We start from the raw sequence: 26,974 nt of genomic DNA on the forward strand, positions 1-26,974 counted from the left end.
CAATTTGATAATGCTGATGAGAAGGCATATGAAACTTAAAGGAAAAGTAGCAGGCAAAAGGATTGTTCAGTTGTATTTGAAATGAAATTAGAGGGGAAAAAAAATAACCACATTGCACTTAGTGATATCTGTTCTGGTCATCTTTGGGATGTAGTGGTGCTCTAATCCTTGGAAGCAGAGACTTGATTTTTGGCAAACGGTGCTCTTGTATTGTGAATATGACTTCAGCTGCTCCTGGTGGAGATAGAAGCCAACGTAAAAAATCTTTTAATAAAATCTTAGTGCACAAACACACAGTAGATACTTCTAAGGTGTCAAAACCTCCACAGGCTGTTCCTGTTGACTCAGTTCCAATATACCTCTTGGCTTGTGCTTTTTTTTTTTTGATTGACAGATGTGTTTTACCTTGAATGTTTGAGTATATTCTCTGTTCACCTTGTAATCAGACAAATACTGGTGCTAGTGGTATGGGCTGTCAGGGGAAACAGTGGTTCAGGCAGTGATTAGGCAAAGCTGCTCTTTCTGGTGACAGCATTGGCTTGTCCTGATGCAGAGCAAATGCCCATGTTGTACTGTCATCTCTGATGCTCAGCTGTAATTCCTGCTTTGGACCTAGGTGAGGTTTCTATGAGAACCTGAAGTTTCTTGTGCTCTGTGATTTTGTCTGGGCAGGACTAGAGAGGAGCAAGGAGAGGCCAGGAGGCTTGGAGCAGGGAAAAGGGAAGGCTCATTCAGTAAAACAGGATGCTGGGATGGACCCGAGGGTCTCAAATGTCAGAAGTTTTATAGTTAGGGAGATGTGTTTCCCATTCTTTCATAGAAAGGGCAGCTGACACAATTCAGCTGTGTTTCACTACAGCTCTCCCTAGACATGCCTAACATTTTGGAAAAAGTGATGAAGGCATTAGGAATCCAAATTGAAATAAGTTTAGTGGAGGTCCTCTTCTGGTTGAGTGTTCTGAGACTTCATCAGTAGGCAACCAACTTCAAATAATTTCCTGTTGGAGCTTATTCTGACAGAGAAGATGAACGACTAAACTGAAAACCAGCTGGTGGTTGCCAGCATTTGACAGCCTCATTTCATTTGTCTTAAGCAAACAAAGTATTGTGCCTTCTTACAGAAACTGGAGATTTAGGGGGGGGGAAAAAGTCAAACCTGCAGACATGAGGGCCCTTTTAGCAGAGCTCCTGCAGCAGATTGTCCCTCTGTCAGAGCTCCAGGAGTGACAAAGGCTGATGTGTTCTGTAGCTCCGCGCACTGAAATCTACAGGCTGTGTCAAAGCTTAGTTTGACTCGATGACCTCACCTCTGTTCAGCAGCTTCTAGTAGCTGTTCTCTGTGCTCATCTTGGTGATTCGAGCGGAGCCCTGGTATCTGCAGCTCCGTCAACTGACTCAGCATGCTAATTAGTCACAAAGGAGCTGTGTTCCTGCAAGACTGGCACTTGCTGTGTTTCTCTCTGCTGGAACATCTTCTCAGTGGCTGTGTTTGTTTCCCTCTCTGGAAAGAAAGAGTTGCCTTCAGCTGCCCAGCAGTCAGGTTAACGTATAGCAGAGCTCACCAGTAACGTATGGTATGTGTAAAAGGACAGTCTAGAAGTGCTGTAAACAGTAATGAAAAATACTGTTGGGAAGAAAAATGTAATTAATAATGTGAGAATCGCTGGAAAGTAAGAGGACAGGTCCGCTGTATTCTCCCAAAATTTAATTCTCCGGTTCTCAATGTTTCTTCTTCACAAAATGGAAAAAAATGTACCAAAACAAAACAAGAAAACCCAAGCCAAAGCAAAATGAAAAAACCCAGCCCACAACAACAAAACATCCAGAGCAAAACAAAACAAAACAAAAAGCCAAACTCTTCTCTTCAAACTGTAGAACAAACGTAGCTGTGATTTATTCAGAAAGGGAAGAGAAGATAGATGAAAAATGCAAAAACTTGATAATGGTGGCTAAAGATGTGAGTGAATTATTCAGAGCCAGCAGAATTAAATATTAGGACAATTAGGAAGTATTCAGATACGGCAGGAGGGAAAATACAAACTTCAGCAATGTATTTGCCCTTTAATAATTATAGTACTGAAATGGCTGCTGGTTTTAATGTAGGAACAGAGGATTGAAAAGACCTCCTGAGTAGTGATTCTGTTCCCTTTCTTTTGCTGATAACACTGTTGTTCAGTTATTACTGTGAAATCATTAAGTGCTGTTAAAAACCTTTCAGATCTTTCTCCCTTTCAAAAAATAGAATTATTTCTTCTGTGAGTAGACTACGAAAATTATTTCTATAGTCGGCAGCTGAGAGAGATCAGGCAGCAACTGTGAAATACTCTCAGGTGTTCCGAGATGTAACACCAAATGCAGCAAAAGGGGATTTTAGCTGCTACTCTAACTTCTTTTTGTTGGAATATGAGCAAGTCTCCAAAAGAATCAAGATAAACATTATGCAAGTTTTGGAAGCTTGGAATAAATAACACGGTAATTGCGAACTTAGCCCCAGTTTACCTAGAGTGCAGAAGGATGAGTTGGGTGAGTGTTGTGGTCTGTGTTGAATAAGTTCAACAATAATAAGTTCAATAATAAGTTCAGCTAAAACTGTGCGACTGATACCTGCAGCTCTTAGAAAACCATGGAGCGGGTCAGAAACAAAAGTTAATGGGGAAAGTTGAGCTGTTGACAGGTAAATATTATGTCAGCATGTGACACAGGTTTTTCTAGGTGGTGCTTTGCATGCTTATACTAACTTTAAAAGCACTGTCCAGTGGGAGGTGACATCTGATCTCATTTCCATGTCATCCTGAGGGATGACAGCATGCTCCGTGTTGTCACCCCTCGTTTTGAAGGACTAGTGCTGTAAGTGCTGAGGAGGAGAGTCTCACAAAGCATGTGTGTAGGGCCTGGGTGGGGGCCTGGGAACCAGTATGGCAGGATGTCTTGCAAAGTGATGATATAAGCGTTCATTCAGATAACTTTCCTAAGTATTGTACCATTAATTTGTTCATCAGGTGTAATTATAAACTTCTCGCCAATAAGCAAGCAAAAAGAATTGGCAAGTCCTTTTGTTCTGAATGTGTTCTGATTTTTAGGATGTGAAATCATCAGCTATCATGTGATTTTAGTTAAATAGTATTTAAGGACACTTGTTTTAAAATAGTGACTTTTACTGATACTTTTCCTGAAGTAAGACAGCATTTCCAGAAAATGCACTGTGTGAACATGAGAATTTAAAGCTTTTAATTTTTTTGTAATTAAACAGCAAAATCCCACTGATTTTAAAGTAGTCCATTTTCCCTATCCCAGTTCTTCCACACTCACCAGACCTAGCATTATTTTTCAGAAAAGCCAGGCATTCAGAAGCTGCTGGCATACTTTTCAAAGATTAAGCTGGAGTCATTTATACAGTTCTTAAGACAGGAAGCTTGCTTTCTGCTTAGCCTGTTGGAAGATACTGTTTTCTTGAACTTCAGTCCAATGCATTTTAATCTTGTAATATATTGAGAAATACATATTTTGACCAACTTAAAATCAGCTCTTATTTTTCAATGGCATGTATTCAGGATGCATCTTTAAGTGTTAGAAAATCTTCATTGGGTGTTTAATCTTGTTTCTTTTTTTTTTTCTTTCCTCTCCTGTAGTTCTCCCGCCTTTGATAGATCGTATGGGAGATGCCAAAGACCAAGTTCGAGAGCAAGCACAGAATCTTATATTGAAATTGATGTACGAAGCAGCACCGCCTATGGTATGATTACTTAATGTAGATTCAGATGAGGGCCTCCAGTGAGCTTTTGACTTATGCATGAGCTTGACTTTGAATATGTCACAATGTTATGGCGACTGTTAATGGTATAAACGTTAAAGATATTTTTAATGAAGTGACACTGATGCATTGTTCAGCGAAAGATAAAAATCTGCAGTTCTGCAGTTTTTACATGTTGTAGCTAAATTCCAAGTAGACGCTTTCATGTCATGTGGCAGGACTAATTAAAGCACGTTTGAAGCATCCTCCTGGGTTTGAGCTTGCGTTACGGGAATAAGTTTATTTCGCTGTGAATTTATTTTAAAATCAGCTTTGTATTTGAACACGTAGGAGTAGTCATGCAGTTGAGATGGTGAGTTTCAGCTTACAAAATCTGGCTTTCTAGATGTATGACAAACATGCTGTGTGGACCTTGGACAAACTGAGGTCGGGATAAGTTGCCCTCTGACTTATCATCTTAGGTTGAAGTTTGAGTTAAGCAAATCTTTTTACAACTCTTAGCATTATGTGGTTTCTAATTGCTAGATCTTATATTTTTACTCTGTAAGTCTTAAAAATTTAGGATTATTTAACAGGATTGTATTGTTTGAACAATGATGTTAATTGGAACTCTGGGGACCATGGTTGCCAGTAGGAACTTAGTGAGCTTTTAACTTCTGAAGAAAATCTGTTTCATGGATATAGGTTTGAGTGTTTGCACACAGAAACTAAAATTTTGCAGACGTGATCTGTAATGAGAAATCTGTTTGCGATTGCTTTTTTTGCCTAATGGGAAAAGCAGGTAGCATGTTGGGCAACTACAGAAACATATTTCTCTCCCTTCCAACATGAGGCATTTTCTCACGTGATTTGGTCACAGATCTGGCTGGGATTTAGGCATCAAAGTGTAGTAGTGTCATTCACAAAGATGTGCCTTTACCTTTTCATGAGATCTAGTTTTGATGATATTCACTGACAACATTGCAGGATTTTTTTCATGCCTAAGTGCCAGTAGTTCATGAGTGACATGTTCCTATGCTCAGGGTACTCCTGAGTACCTGGCATGCAGACCTGATGGTACACCTACCTTTACAGTAGTAGCATTTGGGTAAGAGCACAGCAGAGCATCTTGGAGACACCTTCATTTGAACAATTGCTGATAAGAATCATAGAATCATAGAATAACCAGGTAGGAAGACACCCACCGGATCATCGAGTCCAACCATTCCTATCAAACACTAAACCATGCCCCTTAGCACCTCGTCCACCCGTGCCTTAAACACGTCCAGGGAAGGTGAATCAACCACCTCCCTGGGCAGCCTGTTCCAGTGCCCAATGACCCTTTCTGTGAAGAATTTTTTCCTAATGTCCAGCCTAAATCTCCCCTGGTGGAGCTTGAGGCCATTCCCTCTTGTCCTGTCCCCTGTCACTTGGGAGAAGAGGCCAGCTCCCTCCTCTCTACAACCTCCTTTCAGGTAGTTGTAGAGAGCAATGAGGTCACCCCTCAGCCTCCTCTTCTCCAGGCTAAACAACCCCAGCTCTCTCAGCCGCTCCTCATAAGGCCTGTTCTCCAGCCCCTTCACCAGCTTTGTTGCTCTTCTCTGGACTCACTCCAGAGCCTCAACATCCTTCTTGTGGTGAGGGGCCCAGTACTGAACACAGGATTTGAGGAGCGGTCTCAGCAGTGCCGAGTACAGAGGGAGAATAACCTCCCTGGGCCTGCTGGTCACACAGTTTCTGATCCAAGCCAAGATGCCATTGGCCTTCTTGGCCACCTGGGCACACTGCTGGCTCATGTTCAGTCGCTGTCAACCAACGCTCCCAGGTCTTTCTCCTCCAGGCAGCTTTCTAGACAGACTTCTCCCAGTCTGTAGCACTGCACAGGGTTGTTGTGCCCCAAGTGCAGGACGCGGCATTTGGCCTTGTTAAACCTCATGCCATTGGACTCAGCCCAGCGGTCCAGCCTGTTCAGATCCCTTTGCAGAGCCTCCCTACCCTCCAGCAGATCCACACTTCCACCCAGCGTAGTGTCGTCCGCAAACTTGCTAAGGGAATGTGGTGACAGTTGCTTTGTGCTAAGCCCTCATCCTGAAAGAGTTTCAGATGACTAGTCCATTTTAAAGTTTCTGAAGAGTTGTTAGGCTGTGCACTGTGCCCCTTTGAAGCTTGCTCGCAGTGTCAGCAAGAATACAAGATTCGTGGGTTCCGAGGAACAGTGAGTGTAAGAGAAGGTGTAACTCCCCTAGCATGGGAGAAACCTGGTTTCACTTGTCTGCACTCAAGACAGTTTATGTATCATTAAAAATTTGGATGAAAAGCATCAATCATTCTCACAGCAGGGACCAAAACAGAGAAGTCTGTCCTGTCCCTCCAACACTGAAATACAGTGTTTTAGGTTCACTTTGGCACAGAGAAAAATCCCTTTAGAAGAGCTGGTTGGAATAATTTTTTGGGAATAAGACCTGTAAGTTTCTTTCCAATCCAACTCATCTGACTTGTTCTAGTGTGCTGTTGAATAATACTTAATTTGTCCTGTTGTCAGTTCCCTTTTCTTGTTTTAAATGTGTTTGAGTTCTGTTGTTTGTGTTTTCTGTTTTCTGTTTTTATTTTTTAATACATGGGAACTAGATGTAGGTGATTATGGGCAGGAAAAAAAGAAGGGATATAGGTAGCATAAATGCATGAATGGGACAAAGGGAGGTTGATGCCAGCTGTTGGTTGCAAATCATGAAAGTTGAAATTTCTAAGCAGTTGTTTGAATTTGTCTGCTTAGAATTACTTAGTTCTTAAAGTAGGGTTAATTTAAGGAAAGACTAGATTTCTCTTTGGTCTGCTTTGTTAGTTTCAGTACTCTACAGTTACCTTTCTACCTGTGTTTTTGTTCACCTAGCAAGGATATTTCCTTTTTTCCATGTTTTTCCAGGACAATGGGTTGATTGGAAGGATGTTTTCTTCCATAAAATCCTGTTCTTTGTTGTTAAAGCTGTGCAGCTTTGACAAGCCATATCCTGCTTGTCTAAGGTTTTGGGGTTTTTTTCCCTAAATGTAATGAAGTGTTAAACAAACAAACAAACAAGAAACCACAGATGGGACAAAATCATCAAGCAAGGCTCTAATTGGAAAATTTTCCGTCTGCTACCTCATTAATAAAGAGGATGCGGCATTCCCTGCTCTTAACGCTCTCTGGTTTTGTTGATCAGTAGCTGTTTGTGAGGGCTGTTTTCTTTCGGGAAGCCGAATGTGTTTGGAATAATTTCTTATCTAATCCATTTGAACAGGTTCTCGTGGAACCGTTAGGTGCTGGGGTGTCCCCACCAAATGGGTGGGGAAGGGGGTGGTGGTGCCCCAGCTGCTGGGGCTGCGCAGCCATCGCCAGGCAACGCTGCGGCGTGGAGGAGGGGGATGCGGTGGGAGCCCCCGCGTCTGCTCCCAGATCCCGCTGGGAATCCCAAGCTCCCTGTGGACGCCTTTTACAGCCTAACGCACAGCTAGAGGAGAGCCGGGAGATGGAAAGGTAAAGAGAGAGAGCAGAGAGGGAAAGGCAGAACGGAGGCGGTGAATAAGGAGCGTGCAGAGAGGTAAATTGCGGTTTGGGGAGCCAGGGAATGGTCCTGCGGGAAGGGCACCGGCACAAAAGGAGAAGAGAAAGCAGAACAAAAATGGAAGCAAAGGAGTTGAAATGAATGGGCAAAAAGTACGTTTGTTTCTTCATTTTTCAGTTAAAGTAAGACTAGGGGAGAAGTGGGCAGCAGGAGTATGGGTAAGGATGAGCTAAAATGGATGAGAGGAAATTCTGGCACGGAAACAGAATATGGAGCAAAAAGAATACAGCAACTTCTGCTTGAGTCAGTAGTTTGTAGCGTCAGTGTTTTGTCTGCATTCACTGTAACAATTCTCTGTGTTCTGCGTGTTGTGTTTCTCAATAAAAATACTCAGATTTCTGAAGGATTTTTTTTAGAAATTGTTTCTGGCATAGAAATATTTTGTGTTGTGTTCCATACTGTGCGTTTTAGAACTTAATTTTATCTGAGAAGTGCCTTTACTTTTCCAGTGGACCTGTCTCCTGTTATTTTTTCCCCCAACTGTTACAAATTTAATCCTATCCATATTTTATAATTACATTGTATTGTGCTCCTGGTAATCAAAGACAATTGTTTCTGTTTTTATAGTACATTTGGGAACGCCTTGCTGTTGGTTTTAAACACAAGAATTACCGATCCCGAGAAGGAGTGTGTTTGTGTCTTATTGCTACCTTAAACATGTAAGCTTTTTGTTTCTATGGAGATGTAATGGGTCTGTCCTTCTGAATGTCATTTTTCTGTGAAACTGATACATTAGGAAGTCTGATTCAATGAAATTAGTAAATGCAAAAGATCAAACCACTTAACTTGTGGCCTTTCTGAAAGAAAGACTAAAGGTATAGGTTTTTTGTCTTATTTAAAAGTAGGCGAAGGACTAGTAGGAGAGAGACAGATCTTGATGGATATAAGTTTGTATTTGTTTATATTGTATTTATTTAAGCTAAAAGTTCACTTCTGCATAAAGTATCTTTTTTTTATTGTAAAAAAACACATTTAACCTATTTTATTTTATTTTTAGTTATGGTGCACAACCACTAATCCTCAGCAAGTTGGTACCACATCTGTGCACAGCATTTGGTGACTCGAATAGTCAGGTAAGGATTTCTTTACCTACTGATGCTTCAGCAACTATGTTTTGACAGAGGAATACAAGCAAAATAAATGTAGGCATTTAAGAAAAGCTGACGGACTTGCTTGCGTACAATGGATCATTGTTTTCCACCATGAGCAACAACAAATCCATTTTCTTCTGAATCAGTCCATCAGGAAGATGAAAGTAGAGTTGCAAACGCAGCAATATACTAGCCCTTTTAGTCTTGTCTTCAGAGGCCAAAACTAGTCATTACTGAAAATAGTTGTTTCCTACAGAGCATGCTGAAAGAAAAGGAAAAAAAAAATATATTGACAGGAAGAATTGTCTCCAGAAGGACCCCCTACATGAGACCTGTAATAGTCTGCCAAATCTGCTAGAGAGAGCATTGTCATGTGTAATAATTTCCTGAACAGAACCCATATGGCATTTGAGCACATGCAAGCACTGTAGTTAAAATCAGTTAATTAAGCAAAAATATCTGCAGTGAAAATCCAGATGTAGTTCAAAATGGTGACATCTGAACTTCAGAAAAAATTCAATGGAAATGGGTAAGTTCCCTCTTGATTTATTTTAAGTTGTGTCTGCGAGAAAAGACTTAAGAGTACAGTGAGGAAGGAGGTAGCATTGTTAGGAGATAGGCATATAAACAGGATAGGTCTTTATCCTTATTTTCTGGGTGCAGCAAAGTCCTTGTGGCCTCTGAACAGTGTAGCATTATTCTAGAGAAAATCCATTAAGAATTTGTCTTGTTTGTTGATCACTAGTAAAGATGTAGTTGATATCTTGATAAAGCAATTGTGGGTTTAGTTCAAACTGTTGTAAAGAACAGTACTAAAGTCATTCCAGTAATTCTTTAGAGAGTAATGGTATTTACTAACATGCATTTTTGACTGTTGTTTAAATTTTTTAAAAAGGCCTTCCATCTCCTTGCTATAACTGTTCTTTCCCCTTCCTCTGTCTTGTATTGCCTTTGTTGTGCTTATGTGGTGCCATGTGATTCCTGTTGAAGATGGTAAAGAAAACACTGATCACTTTGACCCACTCTTGTGGGCAGGCAAGTCCTTAGTTTTCCAGAAGGGCTTTGTTGCGTGTAGAAACAGATGAAGTGTCAAGACTGAGTGAAGGGGCTGACTTTTGGAAGTCTTGCTTCGTGTTGTAGAGTCTTAAGTATAGCACATTTTTCCACAAATAATATTCTTGTGTCAGTACCAGAAGTTCCCTTTAGAGATATCTTCCTAGGATTTTTCATTTGCCATCTGGAGGTGCTGTAACTTGGAAGAAACGCCATCCTGAATTAATAGTTGTATTTCCTTTCTCTTCCATCCTCACTGTTACAACTGTTTTGTGAAATGAGTTGGCATGCAGATACATAGAAACTGGAAGATTAGTGATTGCAAAGCAAACATTCTGGTTTCTGTAGCCCTGAAATTAACAATTTAAACCATGTTCACAGGTGAGAGATGCTGCCATACTAGCCATTGTAGAGGTTTATAGACATGTGGGAGAGAAAGTACGAATAGATCTTACGAAGAGAGGAATTCCTCCTGGAAGGTGAGTTAGCTGTTTTGATTTTGTAATCCTGAGCCATTATGTGTTACTGTTTTCTATTAGAACTTTAAAACTCACTAAGACCCTTCTTTAAAAATTATTACAATTTTTATTTTATCGTCTAGTTAGTTTTGATGTTACTAGTGTTCCTGACTTTCTTTTGCTGTTATCTCCTGCTTACAAGAGGCATGCAGGAGTGTGATGAAAAGCAGTCTCACAGTTAAAGCACCGGTTAAAATGCCCTGACTTAGAGAAGCTGAGAACTGGAAAGCAGCAGAAAAATGTTTCAAAATCAAGCAAATATATACTGAGCACAGGTTGGAAATAATAAGAAAATACTTGAATATATTCATCTTATTCTTAGAGTTGCTGTTCAGCCTCAATGTAGAGGAGTCTCAACTTAAGCACTTAAATCAGTGTTTCTTGTGTGTTGTGCGTGTGTGAGAGAGGACAAGTGTATGTGCCTGTGTGGGAGCGTGCAGCAAAAGTGCGGCAAATCAACAAGCTGCTACTTTCTTGGAAGATAGTTATAATGGAAAAAAATGTCCTTCCTTGCTTCTTGCTGATTACTTCTGATCAGTCCTTTCCACACTAGATGTTTGTGTATGGGCTAGAGTCAGATGAGAGAGAGGTGCTTCCAATTCTGAAGTTGCGGTTCTGGGGTTCAGTGAGAAAGGAGTGTTCAGAAGGAGTGTTAATAGGTCTGACTGTTACACATACGATCACACAGAGTCACAGAATAGTTCAGGCTGGAAGGGACCTTAAAGATCATCCAGTTCCAACCCCCCTGCCATGGGCGGCAGGGACACCTCCCACCAGACCAGGCTGCCCAAGTCCCCATCCAACCTGGCCTTGAACACCTCCAGGGATGGGGCAGCCACAGCTTCCCTGGGCAACCTGTGCCAGTGCCTCACCACTCTTGTGAATAAATTCCTTCTTATGTCTAGTCTAAATGTGCCCCTTTCCAGTTTATAGCCATTGCCACTCATCCTATCACTACAAGCTTTTGTAAAAAGTCCGTCCCCAGCTTTCTTGTAGCCTCTTCAGGTACTGGAAGGTCGCTATAACGTCTCCTTGGAGCCTTCTCTTCTCCAGGCTGAACAACCCAAAATCTCTCAGCCTGTCCTCGTATGGAAGGTGCTCCAGCCCTCTGATCATCTTTGTAGCCCTCCTCTGGACCCGTTCCAATAATTCCATCTCCTTCTCACGTTGAGGATTCCAGAACTGGGCACTTTGCACTTCTTGCAAAAGACGCAAGGAAGTTTTGAAAATATGTACTTCATAGGTCCTTTTTGTTTCTGATAAGCAGTTCGAGTTTTCAAAGGCTGATCTGTCCTATGTGTAGATTAGTTTGTATGAAATAGAAGTAGCTGTTGTTTTGTTGCAACCTTGGTAAGGATTTGTTTAATTAGGAAAGGTAGACAGAGCTTGAAGTTGTGCTCAGTGGAAAGACTGTTTATAGGATGAAATCTTTAAAATTCCTTTTAAAAAAGTGTAGGTTGTTTTAATATGTTAACCCATTATCAATTAACATACTACTTTATTCTGAGTCTTCATCTCACATCCTGATTTTGATAAACTTGAATGTATCTACTACATGGTGTCACAGAGAATATCAGAATGGATGCTGTGTTTAATCGGACCCTTCTAGAAAACTATTAGTCCTAATTTTGAATGATGATTTATAGGGTATCAAAATATTACAGGAGAATAGTGTTGAATTTATTGTTTCACATTCCAGGCAGAGTTCCGGCTGTTTGGACAAAAGCTTACCCTGCCTATTCCAAAAATTGAGTTTCATAGAAGATAATTGGAACATACCAGAGAAGATCCTTCTTGCATTAAGATAGAGTCCTGGACGTCTTCTGAGACAGAAATAAGAGCAAAAGAGTACAGATAACAACAGCCTTTGTTTGTACTGTGAATGTTGCATCTGAACATAAGTTTAGGTTCAGCATTCATCCTGTTCACATTTCCATGTGATACAAACTGAGTAAATCTCGGGATCCAAATAGGATTAAACACCAGAGGAGCTTTGTATCCTTAGGGCAGTCAACAGCTTCTAATTTACTTGAAGTAGGTGCCAAATTGTTATTTTTACTGTGTGAATCATTTGAATACAAAATTGTCCCTGATCTGAAAGCAAGTGTAGTTCTACCATTTGCATTTAAATACAGAAGCAAGGCTCTACTTGGTGCATGTTAAATGGGTTGTTGCCACTTCATCTCAACAGTTTTGTACCTGATAGTCAAAGCCAAATAATACTGAGCTGAGTCTCAGTGCTGTGTCCTCAGTAGTTTCCAGGTTGGGATGGAGGGAGGAGTTAGGATTTACTTGAACGTTAAGCGTGGGGCTACTAGTGTCTGTCCCAACCATCCTTGACAGCTAGCAGAGTTCCTGCAGTTTCTATTTACTCCTTCACACAAGTGACAAGGTGATTGACAAAGCTCAGGAAAGACAGATTAGCTCTGTGGTAGCTCAGATTGTTGTTCCTTCAGAAGCAGACCTAATTTAAGATGTTTCTTCCCCAGTGCCTGTCAGAAGTTTTCCCTTTGCTTAGGTGCATTAAAATTTTCATGTGGTTGTGCAGGAGCTATGATCTGTGTGAAAAAACCTTTGATGTAGAGTATCATCTTATCATTGTTTCGAGGAGAGTCTGTGTTCATATTCGTGTGTCTGGGTAGGTTTTAAGGGTTTTAAGTATTACGGATAATCTGTAGTTCAGACACAGCTGTTTTCAGTCATTGACTTCAGTCTGAAAGAACGGTACTGCAGTTCCTCCACTGTATTTAAAATTGCATTAAAAAAATTGTGTGTAAACATAAATATTAGTGGAAAACCCCATTACTTCATTATTTGGTGCACACGTGATTTAATAGAATGCAGGCTTGTTTAGCTTATGTAACAAATTACACATCAGAGATCTGTGTGTTGCTGCTTGAATGCACTCTGCCCTACAGCACCGAAAATAAGAGCTCATGTCTGCTGAAAGGAAGGCAGGAAAGTTAATCAAGCATTGTCTTTGGAAATTGTTCAACTTCCTTAAATATGCAAATGGTATGTACATGTTGTGTCTATATAAAGCCAAATGGAGTTAGTAATTTTAATAATAGTAGGCTTAGAAGTTTTTGTAGTCTACTCCTGGTAGATTTGCCTTTGTGGAAAATACTGGATTTTTTAGAGAAAGTTATTGGACCTATTGAAGTCTAGGTAGTCAATAAAAGAAGATGGGATCTTACTTTTGTAGTTCAGCTCTACTTGCTACAACTGTATTTTCTTCAGTGCATTTTTACTCTTTACAGAGACTGTTTTGTGAGTTTGTTTAAAATAAAACCAGTGAGTTCCTCTTTCTGTTTGTTATTTTTCAACTGACAAATCTCAGAGTATCATGCTTTTTTGCCTGAAGCAGATTCCTTTTTTAGAAAAATCAGTATGTAAGTCAGCGGTTGGAAATTTGGATGTTGTTTTCCCTTTTGTTACAGTTGCTGCCAAAGAGGTTTGACAGTCTTTGGTATTGCGCCTTAAAGTATTAGTATTAATCCATGTGAATACTGGAAGTGGATGTTGTAGTTCTTGTTCTGTAAGCCAAGAATAGTGAACGGGTTTTGTTCTGTTATATATGGGCCAAACTCAATTTGTTACAGTATGGAATCTGCGTGGCTCATCTTCCCTGACTGGAAATAGCGTATATGACTCTGGATAGCAGTTGCTTAGTCTGAGCTTTAAAAGCTTTTTAAGATCTTTGAGGAAGTCATCTGACAGCTTTTCTGCTGTTACTTGAGAAACACAAATGCATAAAACTAATTTGTCTAGTTCTTATATCAAGGGCTGCAACTTCATATCCTGAAATGTTTAAAGCATTTTGCATTGTGCATTTCTGAATACCACATTTTATGTGGTGTGCGCATCCTACTTGTCTGTCCTAGTTGACATTGTGGATTAGGTCCATCTGTATGTCCAGATGTGGACACATGTTTGTGCAAGATCCCTTTTTCTTTTTCTGGAAGGAGGAAGTAAGGAGGAATAAGTGCACGGTCTCATATGGGCCATTTCCTGCTTTAGGCTCGATTTGGACATGAAGAACAGACTAGTTGCCACCCTTTCTTCTTCTTTAACCTCCTGCTGTTGACAGGGGAGTGGTGCTTTTTTTCATCACAAGGTCCAAAGTTTTAGGTACTCTGCCAGTCATGCGAACAGTTGAACTCTATCTGGCATGGTCATAAACAATGGATTTTCAAGTCTAGAAGTTTAGTGCATATTCTTTGCTAGCATCTGCATTTCCATGTGCATGCCTGTCAGCCCAGGCTGTGTCTTAGAAGGGTACATATTCCTGTCATTGAATGTGATCGCCATAATATGTTAATCCTTGATAGAGACCTGTCACCTGTCATAGAAGAGCATTTAGCATGTTGCCAGGAGCCCCCATTTGAAGTGCTACAGCCTCATACATTCATTCGTTCATTCATTGAGAGCGCAACAATCATCCAGCCCATGCAGAAGTGGCCTTCTGTCCTCAACATGTGTTTTTCGTCAATGGGGATTTTTACTTCCAGATGTGAAGTTGCAGAAGACCTGCCTGCGCCTTTTTGGAGAAAGAATATCATGTTTCTTTTCAGTGGTGACATAGTGTTTCTGTTGACTGATGACTTCAGTGATGGGTTATGCATGTCATGTCCAGACTTGGGCTTGCAGATATGAGATAAAGTAACAATGCTGCTCTTCTCAAAGAAGTTCCTTGTTGCTGATGACAGTGGAACCAGCCTTCACCCAGCCCTGTAAATTTCTTGGATTCCTCTTGGCCAGGCTCTTTTGCCAGAAGGTGAACTCATGTGAACATTCTTAAATTGACCATCATAGAATCACAGAATCACCAGGTCGGAAAAGACCCACCGGATCGTCAAGTCCAACCATTCCTATCAAACACTAAACCATGCCCCTCAGCACCTCGTCCACCCGTGCCTTAAACACCTCCAGGGAAGGTGACTCAACCACCTCTCTGGGAAGCCTGTTCCAGTGCCCAATGACCCTTTCTGTGAATATTTTTTTCCTAATGTTCAGCCTAAATCTCCCCTGGCGGAGCTTGAGGCCATTCCCTCTTGTCCTGTCCCCCATCACTTGGGAGAAGAGGCCAGCACCCTCCTCTCTACAACCTCCTTTCAGGTAGTTATAGAGAGCAATGAAGTCTCCCCTCAGCTTCCTCCTCTCCAGGCTAAACAACCCCAGCTCACCATGGTGGCAGTAATTTCAGAGACCTTAGCCCATGCTACCTTGCTGCCCGTAGCTGTGTGAAGAAATATGAGAAAATGGTAGCATCAAGAACTGGGTGGGAAGAAGAAACTTGTTGTAAGAGTCTTTGTAAAGTAGTAGTTAGAGTTCCTGTAAGCTGTACTAAAGAAAGGGTTGGATTTACAGTAGTGCTTGACTGTGGTTTTACTGCATTTTTTTTTTTTATGCAATTATGACAAAGTCCTACACAGTGTGCCTCTGGTCATAAAGACAGACTTTGAAAGCTTTAGGAGTGGCAGTGCTGTGTTGTTCTCCAGCCTGCACCACTGACTACATAGCATCCAGTGCTGACAAACACATTTTTTCATGTTGGTAATTAGTACTTTTTCAGATGTTTTGCCCAAAGCGAGAGGCAATGTGTGTGTTGTTATTATAAAGCATTTATAAGGAAGCATTTCATTTTTTTCTTTTATTTAAAAAGCTCAGGAAAACATTTTTGAAAAAGAAAGTTCAAAACAGCAGGATTTTTAAATTTTCTTTTGCTTTCCCTAAAATGTGTGTGCCAAATGCATAACATCAGCCTAACGGGATATAAAAATTAAAGTGACATTTTCAAGGAAATATGTTAATCTCTCTAGTCGTCATGTTCAATTTCTGTCAGGGTAACAGTTTCAGCCTTTCAGATTTAGCATGAAGTTCTCCTCATTAACTACATGTACCGTTAATGCAGTATTTAATACAGAATCCAGCAGTGTTGAGGGGAAGTCACAGTCTGATAAACAGTAAAAATGCTTCCTATGGTTCCTACTAAGCAAATGCATTAACGTCCTTTCATGAAAGCAAGATGCCATCATGCATTTCTACATGTATTGATCCTTGTGAGAACTTTTCACTTTGTATGTTTGAAAGCACATAACACGTTAATGGGATTCCATGTGTCATTAGTAAATGCAACTGCCCAAAAAGCCTTTAATATAATAACTGGAGTTGTACTTTTTCAAGCTTAAGTGCAAAAAAATGCCTTTGATTTACAAATTGACCTTTTCATTAGAAGACTGAGTGAGGCTTAATATTAAAGTGATGTAGTCTGACATGTGTGAATTGCTGCCATTTCAGACATTTGGCTGTGGCTGCAGTGGTGGCGCAAAAGGGAGGGGGTAATAGGTTCCAGAGAGAAGCCTGGCAAGTATGTTAGGGGGAGGTTATGCAAACTACTGCTGAGCTACATGGAGTTCTGAGATAAGTTTAGATGGTAGAATAACTGCTGGTTTGTGTTATGGGTTATTGACTTACATGATTAAGGAGGTTTCGGAGTTTGTTTTTTTAGATGCTTGCAGTAGGATAGGCCTTTTTGTGGAATTCTCAGCTAAACCCAGGTTTTTCTTGTTGTAGGCCTGTTAAATACAGGACAAATTTTCTCTGTAGCAGATGGCTTTGAAGTATTTAGAAGGTAAAAATAATGCATTGTGAGAGCCCTGAAATACTGGGAAGTGTTGGGAAAGGCTCAGGCTTTATATATTGTTGTCTGGCTTGTTTCATGATTTTATTGCATTCTTCATCTAGTGGAAGGGGGGTTGGAACTAAATGATCTTTAAGGTCCCTCCCAACCCAAACCATTCTATGATTGTGTTATTCTGTGATTTATTATTAGATAAATGAGGTGCTCGTGAATGAAAGGGGTATGCAGCGTGTCGGAGGAGGTGGACTATGCGCAGTCGAGAGTGCACAGCCTCTCGGCACGGATCACTGAGTGAAAGTGATGCATGCACAAAGAAACGTTGAGGTTAAATCTTTGATTTTGCTCCTTTACATTTGATGAGTCTTTTCGTACCCAAGCGCTGTTCTTATCCATTTTTCTTATTTCGTCTTAAAATATTTCAGATTGTGAGTTGTAAACAGAGCCTTTCAGTATTTCCTCTTTTAGCAGATTGTCAGTTGGGTAAGAGTCTCCAGTACTGGTGAGGGAGCTGAACTGTACCTGTGCGGAGAGTTGCAAGCTATCATGTAATTTGTAGTTCACAACTTTGCATCTAAGGTCAGGATTCAGTCCTGCTGGTCTCGTAGCTAAAAATGCATGTGCATGTTAGATATTACTGTATTCTGTGTAGTCTACTATGCGAAAAGTTTTTGGAGAAATGTAAGAAAATGTTCTCAATTGTTTGCAGCTGTATTAACGTCCATACAAACCCATTGCTGGTGTGGGGGTCACCTTTTTTTTCTGTGGGATACTTATACTGTTTTTTATTGAGTTTTCTGCAGATGTGATAAGCAATGGCTGTTCAAGAGTTTTGCCAGCTTTCTTGCTTGAATAGCATTTTCTGCCTTGTGGGACTAGATTGCAAATACAGGTTTTTGGGTTTTGTAGGGTTTTTTGGTTTTGCTATTTATGTGGAGCTAAGCACTTGCAGTGTGTTTTCTGTTGTGAGAGTTTAAGTCATTGGTGGTTATGTTGAACGTAACTAAAATGTTTAGTATACCTTAAGTTTAGAAAAAAGTATTTCCTTCTTTTTTAATCCTCTGGAAGTGCCAACTACAGCGGAAGCATTTCCATAACAAAGAGGAGATTTTGAGGAACAAAAATTTTGAGGAAAATTAGTAATTGTCTCTGAAGAAATTAAATAGTAATCCCTCTTTTTGTTTTCCCCACATGAACATCCTGTAGTTGCCTACTGTTGCCAAACTCTTGCCTTTTAGTGCTGTATATAAATAGAGTAATATCACAGTCATCTGAACGCAACATATACTATTACTGAACCTGATCTTTAGAATATTAGCTATGCTAATAACAGTGCTCAGTTTTGTTCTTTGCTAGGTTGGCTTAGTTTTCTGTGCTTCTGTGTGCACAACTGATTTAAGAGGAGTCCTTTAGGAATTGTTTCTAGATACTCTTAATCGCTTGTGTATTCCACATTACTGCTTTATATATGATCATAAACTGATTTCTGGTTTTACTAGTAACCTGGGGAATTTCAGAGATGTGAAGATGTTTTGTTGTTGTTTACAGGTTGCAAACAATCTTCACAAAATTTGATGAAGTAAGAAACTCTGGAAATATGATTTTAAGTAGCATCGGTGGTGAGTATGAAAGATTGTTTATTTATAATCAGCTTAAGATTAATGCAAGATAACTAAATAATGGCATTATCAGTGTGAGATGGATGACTAGAAACATATGTAAATACTAAGAAAATTAAATGCTTAGTGAAGTGAACTTACACTGTATTACTAAAAGTATTTGCTGGATTGCAGTTAGAATACAGTTGGGAAAAGGTGTTGAAATAGCCTGGAAGCAAAGAGTGAATTTTTAACAAGTTACAGTTGTGCTCAGCAGAGGATACAATAATGCTGCAAAGTATTCATGCATGGGGGAAAAAAGTTTAGATTAACCTTTATCCTATCTTACTGTAAGTTTCTAAAAGAAAATTGTAATTTGGTGATGGATGTGTTTTTCTTCTTGGTTAAAATGATGACTAATGGCTCTAATACGTGGAATTCTAGATTATAAAAATAGGTGACTGCAGCATTCAAAGAAATTGAGTTTGAGCTCTTTATTTCTGGCATATTTCACGAAAAAAAAATGTGCAGAGAATCCTTATTGCATCCTATTGGATTCTTGATATGGCATTTTATAGTATGAAAGAGCAAACCCATCATTCTTACTGAAAACTAATTTTTTTTAAGAAACCTGTTGCATAACAGAAAAACAAAGGAGGTGTTGTGGAAGAGACTTTAATATTGTTGGTTTTGAAAGCTTCATTGTGTGTCTTCTGCAAGGCATCAGTCAATCTTGTTTTATAGGGTAGGGTGTGCTGATGTTTATTTTCCTTTCAAAGCAACTATGCTGACTGAAAATGAGGCTCTGCTAGATCCAAGAAGTGGTACTATGCAAGAGTATAAGTATTTTGAGGAGCGCATATGATTTGTTAATGTACTCAAATACACCTTTCCCTATTAAACATTCTCACTCTTTTCCTGTTGGTGTGGAAACAAGAGACTGCAGGCTCAAAGGAATGTGTTTTTACAACTTTATATGCTACATTCTGCTTTGAAATAATACATGGCTATTCTTGAACGCTAAGAATACAGAAATAGATTTGCAAGGTTTAATTTTAAAAAAATATCAAAAGAAACCATGCTAATTTGGAGGAAGAATGTTGTGCATAAAGATTCTATTTGATTGTAAATCTCATTGTGGAAGGGTAAACTAAGCTCTTGCATTTAAAGTTAGTATTGCTGCAGAGGTTTGAGATGTTTAAACATGCATTTTACATGTTTTTTTCTGTTGGTAGTTCTCAGGAGAATGGATAAAGACAATATAAGTGCATTGAAATAATTCAAATATATATGAAAATATAAATACAGTGTTGCTGGACTATTCTATGTAGCAATTTTGGGCTTTTTGTTTCTGTTTTAAGACTTGATTAAGTTTAGTTTTCTTCAAGCCATTTTTATGTGATCTGTAAAAAGTAGATACTAATGCTGATCTACAGCAGTATAAACCAGTTATTCTGTCTTGTAGGTGGCAATTCTTATGCTAAAGTTACTACAATTCTGTTTTGGTGCCATAGAGACGGAATCCCTCTAAAACGTTTGTTTCCATATTTTTGCTTGGAGTTAGTTTAGCTGTTGATGAACAGTTTTTTGATGCTATTGAAAAGATATTTTTCCATTGTTAGTGCTTTATCTCGGTTTTGTCCTTCATTATTCTATGAAAGACAATTTGTATTTACTGCTTGCATATGTAAATTGGAAGTTATTGTTGAGTTCCTGAAGCCTTGTACCAACTTCTAACAAACATCTCTGGATAAAGGCCAAATTTTAATGTATATATATACCTGTTACAGCGTTGAGGATTTTTTTTTAGTTCTTTGGATAGTTTGGAGTAGCGTTTGGGACGTAGGGAGGTATAGGGATATGTTTCCTAAGGGGGCTGCAAGGGGTAAAAAACCTGTTCAACAGTTTGTACTTTTATTAAACACATGACAGGTTATAGAAACCTAAGGAGGAATTTCTTAATGATGAGAGTGGTGAGGCACTGGCACAGGTTGCCCAGGGAAGCTGCAGCTGCCCCATCCCTGGAGGTGTTCAAGGCCAGGTTGGATGGGGACTTGCACAGTCTGATCTAGTGGGAGATGTCCCTGCACATGGCAGGGGGTTGGAATTGGATGATCTTTGAGGTCCCTTCCAACCTAAACTATTCTACGATTCTGTGATTGTCTTGGTATGTGGGAGAAACACAGAGTGGAGAGAAAAAGACACTGTACCTGCAGACTTATACACGCTGGTGGACCTAATCGCTTTTCAGACCTGTGACTGTGTTAGAGCGGACCTGGTACAAACGGTCCCTTTAGTGTTCTGTTATCGCCTTCCTTTATTGACTCTGATCCCTAGTGGGAATGTAAAGAGGAGGAGGGCAATGAATTATCATTAGAGACTGACTGGTCTCTCTGTAGATGAGGTGGAAATCATATTGAAACAATTATGGATGAAATAATTGGGGCAGGATGTAGCAAGGAGTTTCAAAAGCCAACAGATGAGAAGGCACAAGGGCACTGGGCAAGAGTCTTAGCACTTTTGCTTGATGAGGGTGACTTAAAGGATTAAGTAATATCACACTGCAAACTTACCTCTACAACTGACCTTTAATGATTTATTTTTTACTTATTTCCTCCCCCATCCTCCCTTGCCCTCAGCAGTGGGCAGTAAAAACAGACATAATTTCTTTACTGTGAATTATGTTAATGAATGAGCTGCTACAACCTTTGCATTTATTTACATTTATAATGATGTTTTATATTAAGAGAATCATGTGCGGATTTTTGCCTGTTAAGCAAAATCTTATGTGTGTGCTGCTAGTTTTGCCCTTCCAGTCCACCAGAAATGCATGTATCCCTGCAAACCGGAGAAGGTTCTTTAAAGCACCTCCCCATTTGCCAGCAAATGAATGTTCATTTCTATGGAAACAGAACTGGCAGCCAATCTCAAAGCTGCAAAAGGACTTGTTTCTGCTGCCTGAGATTTGTAAATACTGTTTTCTCTAAGATAATTTAAACAGACTCCTATGTCATGTAGTAGTGTGTAAATTTTGAGACAGGAAATTAAAAGTAGGGAAAACAATAATACTGAGCGCTCTACTTTGCCTCATTCAGCAGACAGGATGATTTGAGCTGAATATAAATTGCATGTGTTCAACCTATACAATTTTCCCATTTTAATAGTATGCCTCATAGCATTGAGCTTTCTAAATACAAAATGTGACAGGTAGCATACAGTGATGCTGCTATCACAGCTGGGGTTGAGCTGTGTTATGGGTGATAAACAGTTGAGTGTTCTAAGAAAAAAAAAAGGGACACACACACACACACAAATCCATAGCACAAATGTGTATCTGTTTTTCCACATTACGCTCTTGTTTTTTATTTCCCTTTGCTGTTTTCCTTTTGGAAATACAGTTACTATGGAGACAATGACGACATACTCTGACAGAGCTCACCAGTGTGGCACAGTGTGAATGTCTATGGTTCAGGAATTACGGAAACTGGTGATAGCTGCCATTATTATTTTATAGGGGTTTGAGTTAGATGTATTGCTTTTACTTGCTCAGTGTGAATGGTTAGAATGTAGCCCCGTTATTTTAAATTTCATCTGATATTCCTGCTGGTTTATGATTTTAAATAGGAGAATCTACTGACCAATGAAGCGTAGCGGTTGGTTTGAGCCTGTTTGAAATCAAAGGGCCTCAGCTGGCTGCTATTCCCACCGGTCTTTAAGTAACTTGCATGAGTTTTTTGAATCATTGCTATGGAGCACTGTGCCTCGGCTCCTGCAAGTGTGTCGTTTCTGAGTGCTCGGTGTGTGTTACGGTTGTGTGTCCATCTGTTTGCATTTTAAACTTTCCCTTAGGCAAGAGGAAGTGAACTGGAAGTAGTACTTTTTTTTTTTTCTTTTTTTAATCAATTTATGGGATTACACCCTTTCTGACTTCAGTGTGTCACTTCAAAGCATCAATTTGGGCATAAACTGTAAACAGAAATGGAGGTTTTGAGGTGATGTCAAAAAGTCCTGTCAAAGAGCACCTTCCTTCAACAAGCTCTCTTTTGCTTTCTGTGGGATTTTAAATTTTTTCCCTATTTTTTATTGTTTTATGGAATCAAAGATTGGTTTGGATTGGAAGGGACCATGAGAGCCTTCTATTCCAACCCTCTTGCAGTGAGCAGGGACATCTTCCACTAGATTATGTTGCTCAGAGCCCCATCCAACCTGGCCTTCAATGTTTCCAGGGCATCTACCACTTCTCTAGGCAACCTGTTCCATTTTCACCACCCTCAGCATGAAAAATTTCTTCCTGATACCTAGTCTAAACTTCTCCTCTTTTAGTGTAAAACCATTACCCCTTGTCCTATGGCTACAAGCCCTGCTAAAAAGTTTTCACCCATCTGTCTTAAAGTCCCCTTTCAAGTTTGGAAAGGCTGCAATAAGGTCTCCTCAGAGCCTTCTCTTCTCCAAGCTGAACAACCCCAACTCTGGTTTTAACCAAAAACACCAGTAAAATAAACTCTGTAACACTTATTTTGGAGTTTTAGAAAGCAAGCACTTATGGTGATGAAGGAGATGCAGACTTCGCAGTTTTCTGTATATTCTTTTAATCAGCATGGCATACAGAATCACATTAAGAAAGGACTACTATTGCTACTTCTACTACTGGCTTCTTTCATTCAGGCAGATCTTTATACAGCTCTTGGGGTTTTCCAACCTTCAGACAAACAGGATGGTTTTGGTTTTGTCTATTCCACGCTCTCATGACTTTTCTCAGCTGTACCTCTGATTTATTCCCAGGCAGTTTTTTTCCAGCCTGGCCTTCTCACACATTCAAGATTTGTCATCCTGTGTGTCAAGCTCAGAACACCTGGTCTTTTTAGTAATGTTTATTCTAATATGCTTGGTATAGAATCATAGAATCACTAGGTTGGAAAGGACGCACTGGATCATCGAGTCTAACCATGAAGCTGGTACCAGCTTCATGCTTTATCTTAGTCCCAATTAATCTCCCGTATACTTGGTGTTGCTGCCAGGAGTGCCCTGTGTCAGGGCTGGGCAGCATGAAGGAGTGCTCTCCATCCATCGTGCACAGTGAGGTGAGTGCTGGGACAGAAATCTTATGTAATAGAATATTTTTTCTGGGCACCTCACCACAAGAAAGATGTTGAGGCTCTGGAGCGAGTCCAGAGAAGAGCAACAAAGCTGGTGAGGGGGCTGGAGAACAAGTCTTACGAGGAGCGGCTGAGAGAGCTGGGGTTGTTTAGCCTGGAGAAGAGGAGGCTGAGGGGAGACCTCATTGCTCTCTATAACTACCTGAAAGGAGGTTGTAGAGAGGAGGGAGCTGGCCTCTTCTCCCAAGTGACAGGGGACAGGACAAGAGGGAATGGCCTCAAGCTCTGCCAGGGGAGATTTAGGCTGGACATTAGGAAAAAAAATATTCACAGAAAGGGTCATTGGGCACTGGAACAGGCTGCCCAGGGAGGTGGTGGTTGAGTCACCTTCCCTGGAGGTGTTTAAGGCATGGGTGGACGAGGTGCTGAGGGGCATGGTTTAGTGTTTGATAGGAATGGTTGGACTCGATGATCCGGTGGGTCTTTTCCAACCTGGTGATTCTGTGATTCTATGGTTATTACTTTCCAAGGACTGATTTTAACGTTGTTACAAACTTCACAGCAGTCAAAACTCTTGCTAGTTTGGAGCTGGCTCTGCCTGACGTTGCCTTTGAGGTAGGGGAGGGCTGCAAGCAGAGCTGGTTAACGAAGCCGCACCTGCTTAGCACAGATCACGCCACACACAAGGTGTTTCCATCCCCAAATCATGTACAGTGTCTGGAAAAAAAAAACACTGGAAGGGAACACGCTGTCAGAGGGATTTCCTGTTTGACTTTCAAAAAATACAGTTGCTTAGATGAAGCTTTAGCTGCCATGAAAGCAATTCCGCTGTTTTTGTGGCAGCCGCCGGGTCCCCCCTCCCCGCCCTGAGGGCTCCCGGGGCGGGAAGCACCGCGCGCTTCCCTGGCGGCGCACGTGACGGCGGCGGCAGGGGAGGGGCGAGCGGGCGGAGCCGCAAAGTAAAAGTCCCCCAGTAGGGGACGGGACGGGCCCGGGGGGCCGGGTCAGGGCTGCGAAGGCGCGAGGCGGGACTGCTATTTTGAAGCGAGGCGGTCGGCGGCGGCTGTTGCGGCAGGGAGCCGGCGGCCGCCGCGCTATGATGGCTGTCGGGGACGGTGGGTGCGCGCCGCCGGGGCTGCGTGAGGGGAAGGGGCTGCGGGGCTCCGCGCCCCCAGGGGGAGAGGGGAGCACCAGGCGATGCGCTGCGGTGAAGGGGGGAAAGGCGCGTGCGGGGTTGAGGGGCTCCGGGAGGGAGGGAAGGTGGGCGCCCAAGCGATGCCCTGCGGTGTGGGGGGAAAGGCGGGTGTGGGGCTGTCCTCCCTGAGGGAGGGAAAAGGGGTAGCCAGGCGATGCCCTCCAATGAGGGGGGAAGGCAGGTGCCAGGCGATGCCCTCTGGTGAGCGGGGAAAACAGTTTTGGGGGCTGCGCTGGGGGAGGAAGGTGCCATGCTCCCCTCCGTCAAGGGAAGGGGGGCTCTGTGAGGTGGGAAGGCTGGTGTGGGGCTCTGCTCCGTGAGGGAGAGGAGGGGGACTGCCAAGTTATGCCTTCCAGCGAGGGGGAAGGCAGATGTCAAACTCTGTTCCCTGAGAGAGGGAAAGGGGGTGCTTGGCTCCCCTCTGTCAAGAGAAGGGGGGGCTCTGTGAGGCTGAAAGCAGATGTCGGGCTCTGCTCCATGAGGGAGGGAAGGAGGGTGCCAGGCCGTGTCCTGTGGTGAAGGGGAATGCGACTGCAGGCTTGCGCTCTGTAAGAGGGAGAAGGCAGTTGCGAGGTTCCCCTCCAGTGAGGGGGGAAGGCAGGTGGCAGGCTCTGCTCTGTGAGGAAGGTAAGGTAGGTTTGCGGGTCTCCCCTCTGTGAGGGAGAAGGAGGGAGGGCTCTGTAAGGGCGCAAGGTGGGTGCCGGGTTCCCCTCCAGCGAGGGGAGAACGTGGGTGCCAGGTAATGTCATCTGTAAGGGGGTAAGACGAGTCCCGAATTTCTCTCTGTGAAAGGGAAGGCAGGCTCTGCTCCAGTGAGGGGGGAAGGCAGGTGCCAGGTTCCCCTTCAGTGTAGGGGTGAGGAAAGATGGATGCCAGGCGATTCCCTCCAGTGAGGGGGAAAGGCGAGCTGCCGGGGCTCTCCTCAGTGAGGGGAAAAAGGCGGGTTTGCCGAGTTCCCATACGCGTCTTCCGCCTGCCAAAGCGAGATTTGACCGTATTAAGCATGCTAAGTCCTCTGTGTGGCAGGTTGACATCTTATCCTGATGCAGTTAGGTGCCTCTGGAGCCCACCGCTCACGGGCTGTACGTGCAGGGCCTGCCTTGGCACTAGAGCTCATTAGCCCCAGGCTATCTTTAAATCTTAGCCATGCGTGGATCTCTGGGATGGCCCGTGTATCTGAATTATTTACAATGCGGGCAGTTGCTGCTGCGTCCTGACACTGGCATTCTGCATACCCCCCCATTGTGTCGGTGTTGGCTGTGTTTGCCAGCTCTGCAAGGGAAGGCTGGATTTACCACAGTGCGTTGTAAACAAGTGTGTGTTCATCTACTCTGTTCTGGGGAGGAAGTTATAGTTGTTCAGTATATTCATAGAAGTGCCTTACTTCTAGGGCTAGGAATACATGTTTAACATCCCGTGTCTTTATTACTACGTTTCCTTCACAGCACAGTGTACTGTTACACAAACCAAATGGAAAGTAGGTCAGTAAAGCCATACAGGCTATATTGCTGCTTTTTGATTAGAAACTGGGCACGTGTTTTGTTTTTATCACGTGGTTTTGCGTGACAGGAGGCTTTTTGAGCTTAATAACTTGATGGCTTTCTATGTATGCCGTATTATTTTCAGAGAAATTTGAGAAGTGTTCATTTGACTTGCAGCAAGTTTAGGAATCCAGTAGGAGGGTTGTGCTTTTATGAATAATTATATATGTGGGTTTGGATAAAATTAAGGAAGATGGTCATATAAAGATCACATGTTTAGATTAAGACTCTTATTTGAATTCACTGAAAAAACCCGGCAGTTGGAATCCTGAGAAAGACTTTTCCTTAAGGCATCGTGAACTGTATGTTTTTCACTTCTTTCTTTGATATGTTAGAGGCTGAAAGGGATGATCACTGCTGCCAAAGCAGTGAAATTATGCCTGGACTGCATAGTTTTAGAAAAAAATCAGGCAGTTCTCCGACATTTGTATTTTTGTTTGTCAAATGATCTGCAAGATGCAAGGGAGGTCATGGGCTTTGTAGAACTGAACATGTAGTAAGCTCTTTCTTCTTGAGATTTTTTGCTAGGAATGTTTTTCTTCATCTTTGTTTCCCTCCTGGGAAGCAACACAGTTCTCTGTGTTGTAAACATGGATTGTGGTAGCGTGCTGATTAAGGATGCAAGTTGTAGCATGTTAATGACTGTATTCCCTAGGCAAAGCCATAGGACTTTTGTGGTTCTCTAATGGTCGAGGTTTATAAAGTGAGGGTGGCTGTAGAGCTCTCTTCTGTATAATTTAATTCGTCATTAACAAAGGCACTGAGAACAAAGTACTGTTCAGGCAGTCAGCTGACGTTCTCTGTAGGAGCTTTGAGCAATAATGCCAGATACAATTAACAGTGTGTAGGATGATTATGTAGCTGTTGGTCTCTCTTAAAACTACTGCTTACCACATTTGCAAGGAATTCA

At 41.6% G+C, this 26,974-nt stretch overlaps 1 protein-coding gene across 29 annotated transcripts in view; it reads left to right on the forward strand.

Annotated features, from left to right (window-relative positions):
* CLASP2 (cytoplasmic linker associated protein 2) overlaps window positions 1-26,974 on the forward strand; it is a 153,996-nt gene that overhangs the window by 25,963 nt on the left and 101,059 nt on the right. For 28 of the 29 annotated variants that reach the window (XM_069859899.1, XM_069859905.1, XM_069859901.1 and 25 more), the window contains exons 3-7: window positions 3,630-3,733; window positions 7,900-7,991; window positions 8,330-8,405; window positions 9,858-9,955; window positions 18,183-18,253. In XM_069859899.1, the coding sequence (XP_069716000.1) occupies window positions 3,630-3,733; window positions 7,900-7,991; window positions 8,330-8,405; window positions 9,858-9,955; window positions 18,183-18,253 (441 nt within the window). Of the gene's footprint in view, window positions 1-3,629; window positions 3,734-7,899; window positions 7,992-8,329; window positions 8,406-9,857; window positions 9,956-18,182; window positions 18,254-24,331; window positions 24,444-26,974 lie in introns of those variants that run through there. The other variant, XM_069859930.1, reaches the window with a different exon arrangement.

The sequence above is a fragment of the Phaenicophaeus curvirostris genome, chromosome 6, assembly GCF_032191515.1.
Source record: "Phaenicophaeus curvirostris isolate KB17595 chromosome 6, BPBGC_Pcur_1.0, whole genome shotgun sequence".
NCBI classification, from domain to species: domain Eukaryota; kingdom Metazoa; phylum Chordata; class Aves; order Cuculiformes; family Cuculidae; genus Phaenicophaeus; species Phaenicophaeus curvirostris.